Raw genomic sequence first — 16,505 nt, 5'->3', positions numbered from 1 at the left:
AGAGAGTCATTAGCTAGCATGGTATCAAGTCAACACTGGCAGGTATTAAAGGACAGGTCTCCAACCACAGTTGACAAGCAAGGTTTTGAAGAGGTGGAGACCATTGCTCTTGATGGTCTATTTTGGGCATGTGTGAGGGAAGTTTTGAAATTAACCAAGCCCATTTATAACATGATTCGTTTTGCAGATACAAATCAACCAGTGATTGGGGAGGTGTATGAGGAGATGGATAACATGTTGGGGCAAATAAAAGATATTGTTCAGGAAAAAAATCCCAACTTGTATGATATTATTCACAAATTTGTATGTGCATGGTGGAATAAACTTAATGTCCCACTACATGCGTTGGCGTATATCCTTACACCAAAATACTACTCTCCATCTTGGTTGGGAAAACCTGGACTTGGAGTTGGGGTTAGGGCCAAACCCCATACAGATTTAGAGGTACAAGAGGGATATATGAAAGCATTAGACAAGGTGGTCCCTGAAAGGGAGGAGTGTGCTAATCTGCGTCTTGAATTAGGCAAATAATTCTTTAGCACTGGAGTGTTTGATTCTTTGCATGCAATGGAAGATCGGGACAAATTTGATGCTATCACATGGTGGGATGTGTATGGTGGTCAGGGACTTCTGCCAAAATTGGCAAAAAATGCCCTTTCACAGGTTGTAAATACTTCTTCTGCAGAGAGGTGTTGGACAATCTATAACTTCATCCATAATGTGAGAAGAAACAGACTCAATGAAAACTAGGCATAAAGCTTGGTTTATGTGCACTATAACTTGAGGTTGTTGAGTCATTATTGTGATCGGGTTCGAGATGATACATCATATACAACTTGGGACAACAACCCAGAGGAAGATAATTTGGAGGATGGTGCTCTACATCTAGAAGAATTGGAAACAATACTTTTCAAAGATGATGAAGAAGCAATAACAACCATGCGACCCACATCATCCAATAGTAGTGCTCTAGTTGGAACATGTTTCCCTTTGCTTTTGCCACCTCCATCTACATCTACATCCTCACATGGAGGTCATGTGCCTTCTGGTTCTGGTCGTCCAACTATGCGGGAGGAGACTCCCAGTGGACCACCATGGCCTTCTCAAAAGTTAGATATTTCTCGTGGAAGGAGGCCCAAGCATTAGCAATAGATAATAGATTTACTTGTCCTTTATAGTTTCTAGTAGTTTTTCTAACTATTGACTCTTTCATATTTATTATGATATTTTTTATAAACAGTATATGACAATTTAAGTTTGAAGTTTGAAGTTGGCAATTATAACTCATTGGTAATGAATTATGAATATATTATATGATGCTTCGTGAAAGTTGAAACATTTCATTTCATGTTAGATATTCTTTGTTATCGTTTGGTTACTTGGTAATGGTAATGGTTACAAGTACAAGTTACAACTTTAGTGATCAATGATGATAAATGTTATATATTGAATTTTGAAAGCTTGAAACTTTAAGATTGATGAATCATGAGACTCAATATGTTGTATGTTACTAACTTATGGACGTGGCTGATGAAGATTATAACTTCTAGATGATTGATGTTATATGGTTCAATCCATGTTTCTATGCCTTTTATATCTAATTTATCATTCTACATGCTTTTGTTGACATATATGCATCAAAATATATAGAAATATATATTATATCAAATTTCACTCCCGATTTGCTCCCGAACCAAGAGCTTTTGAAAATGTCACTCCCTGCTCCCGCTCCCACTCCGGCTCCCAAGTAACCTTGCTCCAAATGTGTCAAGAGAGGGAGCACCCCAATGGGGTTAGTAATTCATCCTTTTCATAGTAAAAAATGCATGTGTAGTAGCCCTAAAAAGGATAGGTTCTCTAGGGAGGGTCCCTCAATCGTAGAGGGGAGACAATGCTCCACATGAAGGTGTTCACATGACTAAAGTGCCAAATACATATCAAATGAACCAAAGTTCTAGAGAAATAATCACTTAGGTCAAGTGTGACCTACATACTATCCATGCTTATGCTAAAGGGGAATTCCGCCTCTAGGTATAAAATTTTTACAATAACATAGCACAACATTTACAAAAGGTTAAGTGAAAAAACCTATGGGAACACTAAGTCATATGTCGTAATAGACCCATCCAAGGACTTTGCACACACTCCTCGACCATAAATGATCTCAATAAGATGGTTAGAATGAGCCATGAGGGCAGGGCTAGCCTTGAAATAGAACCTAGAAGGATGTGCCATAACCAACCATAAGGTTCTAGAGAAATCACCTAAGCAAAAAAAAAAAAAACTTTACATAGATCAACAAGCATGGTCTAGTTAAAGTACAACTGTTACATCATCACAACATTTAGCTCATTACGATACATCACAAAGGTCCTTGTGGAGGCACAAATGATCAATGTTCCACCAAGTTTTCGAGACGTGGGGGCGAGGGAGCGGGATACGCAGGAGCAAAAGATCCCCACCAATTTTTAGGAAACGTGGGGGGACATCGGGGTCTTAAAAACTTATAAATATAAAAATATACGATATATCTTTGAAATTTTAATATTTATAATGTAACTGTCTTTATCATTATATAATATATAACACTTATGTCATGAAGGATAAATGATAAATCGATGAATCATATCACTGAAGTGTGAAACAAATTTAAAACGAAAAGCATGATATCGTATAATCATACATCATACACATAAGTTTGTAACTGTACAATTTAACTACTAACAATGTACAATGAAAATAAATGTTTAAAGTTTTCAAGTTTAAACCATATTGAAGTTCCAACTATGAATACTGAATATTGAAACAAAAGTCAAGTATGATACATCAAGAGTCAAATTTTTATAGAGTCAAGACTCAAATATATCATATATCAAGATTCAAAATAAACTGAAGTTTGAAACATAAAAGAAAATGTGAAAAGACGAGAGGATGACTGAGCAGAGCGATATCATGAAAATATGAAACAATGTGAAATGAACATTGAAAATAAAGTTTAAACCCTTCCTGGTTCATAAAGATTAGGATACTTTTGTTTCATTAAAAAAAATTGCGACTTTTGTCTAGGGAAATGATCCCTCACAATCCCACATGACCCCTTTCGCCTAGAAAACAACTCCATTTGGAGGATTTGACCCCGAAAGTTGAGGAAACACCCCCTTACAAGTTTCTGCGCGTACCCTGCTTTTTGGGAGCATGGGGAAACGACCCCCAGTCGTCCCCAAGTTCCCCGAGCGCGAGGGAGCTAGGAAACTCAACCCCGTGGAACACTGCAAACGATCATGGAACACTGGACTCAGAGATCAACCCAAAAATGTGCACAGGATCAGCTGTGATGTTGGGACAATCTGGCAAAGAAAATGGGTCACCCTGATGCAAATTTGAGTGGTAGTAGACCCCACATTCATTGTATGTTTTGATCGAAAATGGATCCTTGGAAAAATCTCTTTGTTAACTTTGTAATAACCATTTAATTATTTGTTTCTGTCAAAGTTGAGAAAACGTTAAAAATTCCCTTGAATGCTGAAATGAGCCATTGTGATAGTTGGCCTTCCAAGGCAACCCATTAAGAATGAAGGCTGTGATGAAGAGGAGTATTCAATGGAACAAAGAGGAGAGATGAGTAAGAATGAATGACAATACCAAAGATGAGAGCTTAAGGTAGTCTACTTGATGATTGGTTGAAGTAGTTTGTTCTACAGAGAGTGAAGATTGTTGTCAAGCCATGACTAACTGCAATTTTCCTGATAGTGAGTAACAATACACTAAATCTATCTTATTTACCTAATCTACCTTAGTGAGTAACTGCAATTTTCCTGATAGTGAGTAACAATACACTAAATCTATCTTATTTACCTAATCTACCTTAGTGAGTAACTGCAAATTTACCTTATTTGTAGGTGATAAGTCTCCCTTGTTTCAGTGTTTGTTAATAACGTCCATGTGCATGCTTTTTGTGGAATTGATATGTTTTTAACTTTAACCATGCTTATGGTTCTTAAATTTGGTCAATGATCTAAGGGAAGTTTTCCACAAGGTGATCTGCTGGTCCACAAAATTCAGAAATTGTAATTCCTGATGTTGAAAGGTTCCACTGATTAACAGTGTTGTTGAATCTGCCACATTTGAAGCGCTTTCAAGGTGGGTGACAGTTTAATGATTAATCCTCAATGAAAATTGTTCAGATAAGTCAGCCATGCAATAATTATTTTCATATATCAGCAGATGCTGTAGTTATTTTTTATTGTTCCTCCTGGGGTGGGAGCGAATGTGGTGTTTTTGTATGACAGTTATTTTTGTGCAAAAATGAATTAGATGTGAATAGCTATGCTAGAACGATATCTGCTAGAGTTTTAATTGTGTGATTCCAGATACAACGGCTTTAGTAAAAAGGTTTTTGCATGTGGCATTTTTGTTTTATTATCATAAAACATTCTGTTCTTATATTTGTATTTGGATGATATTTCTGGGCAGCATATTGGAGTGATGAAAAGGGAGAGGTAGTTTTATGCGATTCAATTGACATCTCCATAGCAGTTGCCACTGAAAAGGTAGGTCTCCTAATTCAATCTGGAAATGTTGTTAAGCTTTTATTGCTTAATATTTCTTGATCCACCTCTTCACCTGTTCAGGGGTTGATGACACCAATTTTGCGGAAAGCAGACCAGAAGTCTCTGTCAGCAATCTCGGCTGAGGTGATTAAAATGGGTTATGAAGTCCCTTTTCTATTCTCAACAATTTTTTGTTCTTTTTCATGTTCAGTAATTAGCGATACAAATTAATAAGACATATAGTATATACAGTTCTGCCAGCATAATGTTGCCTATATTATCTAGTACAGTTCCATATATGTTGAATAATGATTCCTGGATTAATGTCTGATCAGCTTAGATCCATCTCAACCCTAGATCTAATAAGCAATGAGAGGGATCAAATGAAAATAGAAATGTAATTTTATCGATGCTTAAAAAGTCTGGGATGAAGATAGATCTATACTGATTTATTTTATTACAGTTTTATAGTTTTATTTTATTACAGTTTTTATAGTTAGATTTTTTGATTATTATGGTTGGGTATTTTTAAATTTCTAATCTTTATAGATTTAGTTTATTAGTGTTACATATGCGACACATCAAGCTGTCCTATAGATGTACCTCGATATTCTTGATGCAACGAGACTTTAAATCTTACTAGTAAAACTGAGATTGAAAGCTGATTAATATCCTGGAGTCATGCCTATAATTGGCCAATGTGACTGTACCTCAAAAATCGAAAAAATAAAACTGTGCTTAAAATCATGAAACATAAGCACTGTAGCATTGAAAATAGGCTAACAGAGGTGCTACTAGCACTGATTGCAACCTATCTTCCCCATTGACCCATTGGCATCCATAAAAGATTGAGAAGGAGAAAGTCCTTTTTCCATTCATTCATTCTTTTTCATATTGTGTTAGAGATGTGACCAAGAGGAGCAAACTTGTCTTCCTCTCTATCTTAGACCTTCATTGGTACTTTAGCTCTCTTGTCTTGGAGTTTCTAGGGTTTTTTAGACCTTCTTGGTTCATCGTGATTGCTAGAGTTAGGATTTCGTCCCTTGGATACTTGGATATTAGGATTTTGTAATCAAACCCTTGGTTATACTCGGTGAAAAGAAGAAGAAGAGGAAATGTATTCCCTTGGAGGACATGCTTGTGTGATGCGTGCTTCTTGAAGCTCCTTAGTATGAATTACAGTTTTCCTTGTTTTCTCTGCCTAGGTTTTGGAGAATTAGAGCATTGCACTGGCCTTGGGATAAGGTTATGTTGTGTGCATGAACATCATCTTTATGAATATTAATGAATTGCCAGCTGTCCAATAATTGTGTAATGGCAGATTTTTGATTTTCAGCCATCTATTTCTTTATGGTTTTGCAATTTCCAGCACTTATATGTTTTTTATTTTGACATAAGTTGAGGCTGCAATTGTTAATTGATTTAACATTTATATTGAAGAAGATTGGGGCATATTTGCTGTTATATTACAGCCGCCATAAGTGATTTTCAAATTGCTATATGCGTGATAAGATTTTCCTTGAGGGCTGATACTTATTGGCACACTTTGGTATCGTTCTCTTGAATTGCCTAGTGGACTGGGGTTGTTAGGAATTGAAATATTGCCCACTGTTGCTGCTGTTATATTTATATTTCATTACAGCCCCAAGGTTGAAATTTCACAGGATTAAGACCTGGGAAATGGTAATCCTCTAGTGAAGAGTTGATTTTTTTCTCATTAAAAGCCGTTATTTTGGAAATTTTTACATCATGATCGATGGATTTAATTTTTCATTGTATTTTCATTTTCAATACTTATTCATTGTTCATATATACTACATTAATTTATATATTAAGTTGTATATTTCTAAGTTCTATTTATGCTGTATCTCATGGTCACCTCCTCCCCATTTGCTTGAATTTTTGGGCATATTCGTCCCCTGTTCCCAAACCTGACCCTCCTATCCCCCGACTTGCAAAAATCAAGGTAGTGTTATCCACCATTTTGTGGGTGATATCCATAGGAGGAAAATTTTCTCCTAGATGGATCTCAATTGGCAACCAGAAACCCCTTCCGGCCATCAGCTAGCTCGGTGTGCCACTATCTCTGCCACTTGAGCCAGCGATGTGGTCCCTCACCCATCTATTATGATCATATGTTTGAAGGTAGGCCTTCCAAGCCGGAAGGTATGGCTTTTCATTGTGTAGTTGGGTATTTTTTTACTTATCATGGACACTTTTGCGCATGGATTGGTGGGGGTATTCGATGGAAAGAGTGGGTTTGGTTTGTACTCTTGTCTTCTTTGTCCAATTTGATGGTTCACCTTGTATCTTAGTTCCGTGGGATCTCTTTTATTGGCTATTAGCTTTAGGGGTGGCACTACATGGGAAACCTTGCTTTTGGTTGCGTGGTCCCGTTTCCTAATGCCATATACATCACTCCCCTTTTGCTCATTACGACCCCATTCATCATTTCTCCCATCTGAGTCCACATTTGTCCAATGCGTGCACAACAATGTTTTAAAACTCTGACTTGGCTGAGGGTCGACTCCGACTCCGATTCTGACTCTGTATCGACTTGGTCGGCTTGATTTCAATGACTCGATCGTTGTAAAAAATACATTAAATATTTATTTTTTTTATAAAAAAACATAATTTTAAAGATTTTCATTCATGTATCCAAACACACAGCATTAAAATATAGATAGAAGACAACATATGATCAAAGTAGGCTCATGATATATCCATTATATCAAAATGGCACCCGGTGCACTGTCCAATACATACATGATGATGATATAGAGATCAAAACAAAAACACATAACCAAGGAGGCTAGAAATGGCGTTATCCTCCAACATAGATTGTAAGTCATCAAGGAAATAATACAAGGGTCCAAGAGTGTTCCTCACTCAAAGAAAGTCCCAAAGTGCATGTGTACATCTTGAAAAGGTGCATCCTCCACCATGATGTCATCTAGGAGAGACCCTATGTCACCCTTTTCAAGCGTGTGAGTGACATGGCACCCCTAAGGGTAAGCATTGGCATCAAAGAGGGATGTGCTAGCCCTCCCAAGTCATCTCAATGATAACCATCCTCATCTGTGCTTTGGAAGAAGGCACCAACCACCAAAATAGGGTCAAGGCCAGCCAGGGGGCATCTTCAGTCCATTTGGGCATATCATCAAGTAGTCCAATGTCAAAGCTTTTAAGTTAGTGTTTTAGCATTTGGAGGCTCATCAAGGGGTGTAGCATCACGTGGAATCAACTCAAGGCTCGATGCTCATCTTTGGAGGGCCAAGGTTGGGGCCACAAAGTTAGGTTTGCTTTAAGAAAGGGGCAAAGAACCTATTGGAAGGTTTTGAAGAAGAATGAAGCTATCCCTTAAGGAATCTCTACTACATATGTGATACCAACTAAACAAACCTCTCAAGATCAAGCGAGATAAACTTATTTAGGGACAAAAAACCATTAAAGTATCATCGTGAAAACCTTGGAGTCCCCCAAAAGCATTTTTTTTAAATCATTGTTTTTTAATTCACGGGCCGCTATCATCCAACTCGGCTGATCCGGCCGAACCGGTTCACTAGCCGAGTCGACCTGGTGAGGCCTTCACTCGGACCAACTTGGTCGAATCGGTTCCGAGCTGGCCAAATCTTAAAACAATGGTCCACAACGAGTTAGCCTCCCCCTCCTCTTGTCCACACCTTGGGTCGACCCTGGAATGACACCCCGAAGGTTGATGTAGCTAAAAGGAAAGGAAAAAGCATAATTTGGCCATTCTCAACAAGAAATGTACCATAAAATGCAAAAGATGGCTGGGACATACAAATTTAGCAAGTGGGAAATAACAAAACGTGAGCTCTACCCCTTATCTATGGCCATCACCCTGGGTCCTATATGAGCCCCCTCCATCATTAAGGAACCCATGGTTATCCCAACCCCTGGTGGGCGATGAAATGCCCCACCTTAATGGGGTATCCATTGCTATATTCTACGCACCATGCTTTCATCCCTAGGAGCCCCAAGTAGTTACGAAGAAAAATCAATCAAAGGCAAAAGGCATATGAAGAAGGGTGAAAAAACAAAGGCAGGGGTAACTCATGTACTATGATTGCTCCCTCCTACACTCATATACCCAAGTGTGGGCTTCCCCTATTACATCTACCCTTGTACTGTGGCATGTGGCTTGGAGCCTTCCCTTGATCCCCAATCCATTCCATCATTATATCACATGCCACCTACCACTTGATGGATGTGCCATGGACATGTCGCCCCCTATAAAGGTTTAAGCCACCTAATAGAGTCCTTGGTTAACCCTTTTATTGAGCTTGGAGACACTTGTACATGTTAAAAGCCCACTATGGAAGGGCACGCCACCATGAAGTGTCCACTTGTTTTCCATGATTTGTAAGCTCTTTTACTTGATTATTCTAATGATTTGTTGTACTGGAAAGTGAGGGGATGCATTGGATCTTATACAAGATTGCAGGTGGGTCTCCATTTTGGGTTTGGTCTCCCTATACGGGGTCCAAGCCCTCCAGAGGGTCATGTTGGCGCTTGTAGGGTGAGTGTTGAGATCCATGGGCCTCCACCATAGCAGAGAGTAGATTGCTACTTCATGGATCCCTCAACACCATTCAATGATTTCTCATGTTCCACCTTTTTGGATGTGGATGATGCACTTGGACCACCATGCCCAACCAACTTCGCACTTGCACCATTGAAGCGAACAAAGTTCCTTCTGTAAATTAATTACTCCAAAAGACTTGGGATATAAATATATCTATGAGGATATTATATATTAAATGTGTGAATAAGAATGAATGATGAATTTACAAATGAGAACGAGAGGCTTGCTTATATATCAAGCAAGTGTCTTTTCATGAGTCATGTCTTCATTTAGACATGCCTCTTCAACCTAATTACTACTTAACTAATAATTAATTATGATTATTATCATTTACATTATATTTATATTATTTATATATTTTATTCGTTACATTGCCTCCTTCCTCAAAAAGCTTTGTCCTCAAAGCTTGTCGATGAAAAAAGGCTTGATCTCTTTTTTGGCTTCGAACGTCTTTCTCTCTTGGAATAGTCATCCTCGTTGATACAAGTTGATGTGATCTTCTTAGTGACAAACAAAATTGTCGCACTGAGAAGGGATCAGACCATCCTAGATTAATCTTCTGTGTAATATTCTGATCACTGGAATTTTGTAACGACTTGTCAGCGTAAGACGGAATTGATGTTATGTCATTATTCTCTGAAACATTAATTTGTCGTCTACGGTTTGAATGGTCCTGATACATTACTTGGTTGATTTGTCTATTCTCATGATTCGGATGCTGATATAAAGTTTTTAGATTTTCTTCTGGTGAAGATGTTGTTGAATTGGTTATGGAACATTGACTTGGGATGTCCATTGTTTGAACTGCAACATCTACGTGTGTCGTTTCTTCAACTGACTTGTCTTCTTGAGTTGTCATATTCATTGGATCGGTATTCGTTCCCTTATTTTCAACATGGACTGCTACGACTGGAGATTCTGATGCTTCTTCTTGAGTGAATTGTTTCAACTTATCTTTTAGTGCTTTCTTATCATCCTTAAGCTTCTTAATTTGAGTGAGTAGACTTTGATTATGGTTTTTCAGTCGTAAAAGTTCTTTGATTTCTGATTTATCAACCTTATTTTCAGTTTTTTGAATTCTAAAATTTTCATCGTTTAGATCGTTGATTTGTTCTAATAAATTTTTATTAAGTTTCTTTAAACGCAAAGTTTCCTCTTCTTGTTCTGATAAGTGCTCCTTTAGTTCCTTCTTTGATGCTTTAGCGTTCTTGACTTGTTCGAGTAGCTTTTCTTGGTGATCTCTTAGGCGCGAAATTTCTTTGTCTTTGCTTCAGATGACTTCTTCAAGCTCTTTTTGCTTCTTTGATATAGTTTTTTCGTTATCTTGAAACATCAAATCTGAGACATCCTTAAGGTCTTCTAACGAAGATTTTATTGATTTTGATTTACTTGTTATGTCTCGAAACATGACCATCTTCCCTTTATAAGGAAATGTAAAAACTTGTTTCTTTATGTTTAACATGAATGTACCCAAATCCTTAAACTAGCGTTGACCGAGTATGATGTCAGTGTTTCTATCCGTCCTTACAACATGAAACTGAGATATGTAGTCATAATGACCTATTGTCACTTGTAGATCACTAATTTTATACTTGTTTTGGTCAAAAATATTTTTCTTTACACCAATTCTTAGCTCTGGAATTAATAGTTGATTTGCCAAGTTGATGTTGATATAATTTTTATCATTGCTTGGGTTGATGGCGACATTAACTTCTTTTCCTTGGATATTTCTTTTTAATGTAATTACTCTATGATCTGTAACTGAAAGACCATTATAGGAAAACCTTTCTTCCTTCATCATTTTAATTTTGTATGGAATTTTTTTAATTTTTTAACTTATTTTATCTCCCTTTTTTTATATATATATTTCCAATATTCTCCCTTAATGTGGATTGTTAAAAACTTGAATACCCTTTTATTAAAAAAAAAATACTCCTTTATATTGTTGCCCTCTATATATGTATGTATTTCTTTATATTAAGACCCCTTTTCCAAATAACTTTATTATTTTATAATAATAATAGTTTCACTTTTTTTTTTTAATAATAAATTGGTCCGTTTTTTTATATACTTAATTACATCCTTGATAAATTTTTAATGTAACCCCACTTAATATAAAAGTCACACTTAATATAAGCTTTTATGATGTCACCACACTTAATAAATATAAAGGTATGACATGGTCACGATGTTCGCAATACTTTTTAAGTAAAAAGTAATATTTACCTTTCACGTAAGAGCTTCTGTATCCCTTTTTTTTCTTTAACTTTTAAAATACCATGGGCTATTACCATGGGTTGTTTTTAAAACCTCCTTAAAATGTTCTCCACGTAAAAAGTAAAACCTATTCCTTTTGTTTTTTTTTTTTAACTTTTTAAAATACCATGGGCAATTACCATGGGTTGTTTTTAAAACCACGGGCTTCTCTACGTAAAAAGTTTTAAATATACTTGGTATGAGATTTTGTATCCGTTTTGTTTTTTTTTTCTTCTTTTTATTTTTATTTTTATTTTATTTACTTTTTTTTTTGGGTTAATTTTTTTTGTGGCCAAAGGCCTAGAAAAACAGAGAAAAGGAGAAACTCCCAAATATTTAGCGAACGCTTGCACTGCAACAACAATAAATTTGACGAAGAGTTGATAGCCAAAGGCCTGGTGATCAGCGAAACGTGGCTCTGATACCAAATGAAGTGAACAAAGTTCCTTCTGTAAATTAATTGCTCCAAAAGAGTCGGGATATAAATATATCCATGAGGATATTATATATTAAATGTGTGAATAAGAATGAATGATGAATTTACAAATGAGAACGAGAGGCTTGCTTATATATCAAGCAAGTGTCTTTTCATGAAGAGTCATGTCTCATTTAGACATGCCTCTTCTACTTAATTACTACTTAACTAATAATTAATTATGATTATTATCATTTACATTATATTTATATTATTTATATATTTTATTCGTTACAACCATACACTTAGCAAATGTTCCTAGGCCCATATGAGGATGTGTCTCACCATGGGAGACAGAGGGAGGGCTTATGTCATCATTCTAGCCCTTGCAGATGGTATACAAACATTATTGATCCACTTGGAGACCCATGAGGATGTCATTGTGCCCCCACACCCACTTGGGGACACCACATTTGATTTGCTTGGATATCAAGGGGCCAACCCCTTGGTCACTATGTTTGGAGCCTATTCTCTCACATTGGCACATTTTGGACTCCATTAGGCCTCTTCAAGGGCCCAACGACTCATTGTTTTTACTATTTTGTCCTCTTGAGTGGCTTATCTTTGTATTATGGAGCTATCTTGGTGGGCTTGTCACCAAGTCATGTCATTATTGTACATTATTTTATTATTAAGGGGCATTATTAGGCTAATAGGCTATTCGAACCCCCTTATGGATTGTATAAATAGATGAGAGGCTCATTCATTTCTCTCATCACATTTTTGGATTGGACTATCTCTTCTTGAGAATTTCGGCTAGCCTCTTTGATGGATGAATTGGATTTCTAAATGCATTTCGATGTTTGGAAGAGCTTAAATCTTGTCTTGGAGTTTCGATTTTCTTGCACATTGATGATTGGAAGAATTTCGCTATACTTGTGAGTATCTTTTCATGTTTTATCTTGAAATTTTGTCTCATGTTTAATCTATGAAATATTTTCGCTCATGAAGCTGGTGAAGCTACCCTAATTGTAGTGTGAAGTTGTAATCTTGTCTTTGTGAGGGATTTTTCATATGATTTGTGTGAAGTATGGTGGATTATTGTCCTAGAGGTATATGCTTGGCTCATAATTACCTTGATAAGTCATCATTTGCAAATATTTAGAAATATAAATTTCCCTTGTAACCTAGTTGTTGCTAAATGCCATACGAAGTTGCTGGGGAACTCCTTGATTGGAATTAAGCATCTCTAAACATTGATTTCATTAGACTCCATTCTCCCAATAGGCTAGGCACTAGTCTAGTCCAAAGGTGATCACAAAGAGGAAACTCTTTTTCACCTTCTCTTCTTTCCAAGGCCTAACCTTAAAAGGCTTCCTAGGGCATCACACGAAATCATTGCCAACCATAAAAAATCCTTGAAAACTGGTCTAGAACTGCGTTGGGGTCTTCTTGAGGGGTCCTCCAATTTTGAGCTCAATTCGACAGTGGAATCCCAAGATATCGCATGCCCTAGCTCAAAGTGTTCTTCTCCGTAGGTTTCCTTCGTTAGTGGCTTCATTAGGATCATTGCACTGAAATTCCTGGATAAATTCAATTCCTTTGATGCTATTCTCCTCCCAACTTGGTCAAGACCATCAATTTGTTGCTACAAACCAAACCCTTGGCCTTGTTCTGGTCCACTTGGTCTTCTTTGTTGTCCCGCAAACTTAAGGCTCAAATTTCACGAAAATCACTAGAAACCCTTTCTTTTAGGGTTCCTTGATCTTGGGTACCTCTTTCAAGTATCGGTCTTGGTAATCCCTTAGCCCTTCTAAGAGATCCATTCATCTATCTTCTATGGCAAGCAACCCCATTATTTGAGCCTCTCTTGTGAATAGGCTTTAGGAATCAGCCAATAGCCTATCATTGATCCATTTATTCTAGTGATTCCTCTCGTACCGGGACTCCTCCCATCGGTTAAAGTCCGTAAAAACAGGGACCTTTAGCTGAGGTGACAATGGGCTATTGCTCCATTGTTGCCACTTGACCTAGTAGTTGCTATATAGGATCCCCTCCTAGGACCGCTGCTAATTTGAGCGGTAACAGGTAGCATGGATAACAGTGATTTATATGATTTGAAATACTTCTGGAAAGCTGTTTTAGTGTAATAGGTTGGAGAATACTTCTCAAGTTTCATTCATGTTTTCCAGTTCATTGGACTGAGTTATGTACACAAAATGAATTTCTTCTAATGATTGGATGGCATCTTTTGGAGCGTTTGGCATATAAGAGTGTAAGGTTCTCTCATACATAGAACTTCTTTTGATTAATATTATGGCTTTTTTTTAATGTATTTCTTCAAAATTTCATCTTGTAGCTGTTGTCTTGGGTTTAATAGTTCTGTTCCAATGTCTTTGGTGGGCTTCAATTGAATGCCAGTTTTTAGAGTATCTAACAAATTTGGCAATTCTTTTGGCCAAAGCCATATTTTTATGTGGTTTACATTTAGGAAACACATATTTTGCTCTAAATTTGATCCCAACTATTTTAGGGTTTAATCTTAGTGCTTGTAACAAACACAAAACTATACTTGTATTATTTCTTGTTTATTTTGTATTATTCGTTATGGTCATCTTCAATTTTTTTTGAAATAACCAGATTTTTTATAAAGCGAGGGCAGTCTGTCTGAATTATTTTGGATTGGTCCTATGAGATATCAGTATCTGAATAATGTCCAATTAAACCTCTTGAGTATCACTTAATTAATATACAGTGGTTTGTCCTGCACAGGTGAAGGAACTGGCAAATAAAGCAAGGGTTGGAAAGCTGACCCCTAGTGAATTTCAAGGTGGAACTTTCAGGCAAGTCTAGAGAATGCCCCCTTAACACATAAAATTTGTACTATACTGCAACAGATGAGTCTGATTTGCAGACATGATAATCATTCTACTGATATCTGGATTGCTGAATGCAGCATTTCTAACCTGGGAATGTTCCCTGTAGACCGTTTCTGTGCAATTATCAATCCTCCACAGGTATGCTATAATTCGAAGAAAAGTTGTAGAATTTTGGGTGGAAGATTATTGGGTGTTGCTATCAACTATGAAGTTTATTGGTTTGGCTACTCATGGAAGTAATTAATGAAGATTTCAATATTACAATGATGGGGTGCAGGAAAACCATTACAGATGTATTGCTTGAAAATCAATCTCCATATATTATATAACATATTTAATGTGTGTCTAGCTGTCTCCAGCACATTTTGTGCAACATAACAGTCTGGGAGAAGCTGTAGAGCTCATTGGAATGATTTACATCTGGTTCCAACTTCTAATGTATATTGTTTTTGGAAATTGGGGTATAGTAGCGTGAAGATTTTTTCATGGGTTCTGCACCTAAGGGTCCATGCAAACCGAATGGCTGGTTCAAGAGTGTACATTGCTATTTCAGAAAGCTTGATTAAGCATTGAATATATCCATAAAAATCTGCTTCATGTAGGGGTCCATCCCAACCTTATCTATGGAATGGTTGATTTGCTGTCGAGAATACTGTCATATATATATAGTACTTAAGAGATGTGACTTTATTAATAGACATGTTACTTCAGAATAATGATTATTATAATCATATAAATTATGCAGATTACATGCCCTCCCTCTTGGAAAGTTTTGTCTTTGAAACACAAGAAGAAATGAATCCTAAAAGATTATCAAAGCTCCAAACAGTCTTGAGACATTTCAGAAGCATCAATCCACCCTAGGTCAAATTTATTGAAGAAATATATTGACAAGATTCTGAAATGGAACTTTTTTTATAATTCCAGTTGCCAAGTTGGTCTTTGGATTTGAAGTATTGGAGTTTTGATTCTATGGGACTTGAACATATTGTCATCTTTGTTCAAGGTAATGTTCACAAGTTGAACAATCAGACCAGCAACTGTTGTGATTAGGATGACAATCATCTTTTTGACCTCCACTTCAAGATAGTGTTGATTAACCTTAAGTTGTGTATTTATATGTTCATTAGATACTTTGTTGATTTGTTAGTGAAGGAAATTTTGCCTATAATGGTTACCAATCCACATACATGGGTAACCGTAGGAGATTTTTTTTTTTTCTGTTACGATTCTTCCATAATCCACAGAAAGACAAAGACTCAGAGGTCTCTCATGAATTTTCTGGTCAGTGTATCTAGTGGCTAGCCTACTCATGATGAAGGTGGGTCATCTTGTTAAAATTGGAAACTAGGGCCAAATTTCACTTTCGACAACTCATTTGATGGAGATGATGATTGCATTGAATTCCTCTATTTGAGAGGACCAAAATTGACCTAAAGATCATCAAATTTAGATAAAGGAGAAATGTGCTTTTGAATTTTTGCCCACAAGTGCAAATTGTCAAGGTTGGCCACATCATCATGTAGGCTCATGAAGCCCAAGAGACATGTCACTTCACTCTCAAGGTTTCCTGAAGCTTAGCGAGGAACGGATCAATGCGCTCCCCCTTCTGCATCTGCAGAGATCTCATCCTCTGCTCTAAGTACATCTTCCGCTGCTTGGAAGATTATTGATACAACGTCGACAATGCATCCCACATCTCTTTGGCAGTCCCTCTGCGAGCGATGTGACAGACTACATGATCCTTCACTCCATCAAGGATCATTCGCTTTGTCTTCGCCATCTCTCCCTTGTAC

At 36.9% G+C, this 16,505-nt stretch overlaps 1 protein-coding gene across 1 annotated transcript in view; it reads left to right on the top strand.

The window, feature by feature from the left end:
* Positions 1-16,505, top strand: part of LTA3 (Dihydrolipoamide acetyltransferase, long form protein) — a 240,140-nt gene that overhangs the window by 148,466 nt on the left and 75,169 nt on the right. The window contains exons 11-14 of the mRNA XM_089402121.1: positions 4,474-4,550; positions 4,632-4,694; positions 14,603-14,673; positions 14,787-14,847. Of these exons, the coding sequence (XP_089258247.1) occupies positions 4,474-4,550; positions 4,632-4,694; positions 14,603-14,673; positions 14,787-14,847 (272 nt within the window). The remainder of the gene's footprint in view (positions 1-4,473; positions 4,551-4,631; positions 4,695-14,602; positions 14,674-14,786; positions 14,848-16,505) is intronic.

The sequence above is a fragment of the Pinus tabuliformis genome, chromosome 2_1 (assembly GCF_031772625.1).
Source record: "Pinus tabuliformis cultivar Carrire ecotype Pingquan chromosome 2_1, CPIR1, whole genome shotgun sequence".
NCBI classification, from domain to species: domain Eukaryota; kingdom Viridiplantae; phylum Streptophyta; class Pinopsida; order Pinales; family Pinaceae; genus Pinus; species Pinus tabuliformis.
The sequence above is the reverse complement of the archived record's forward strand: the minus strand, read 5'-3'. Positions and strand labels throughout refer to the sequence as shown.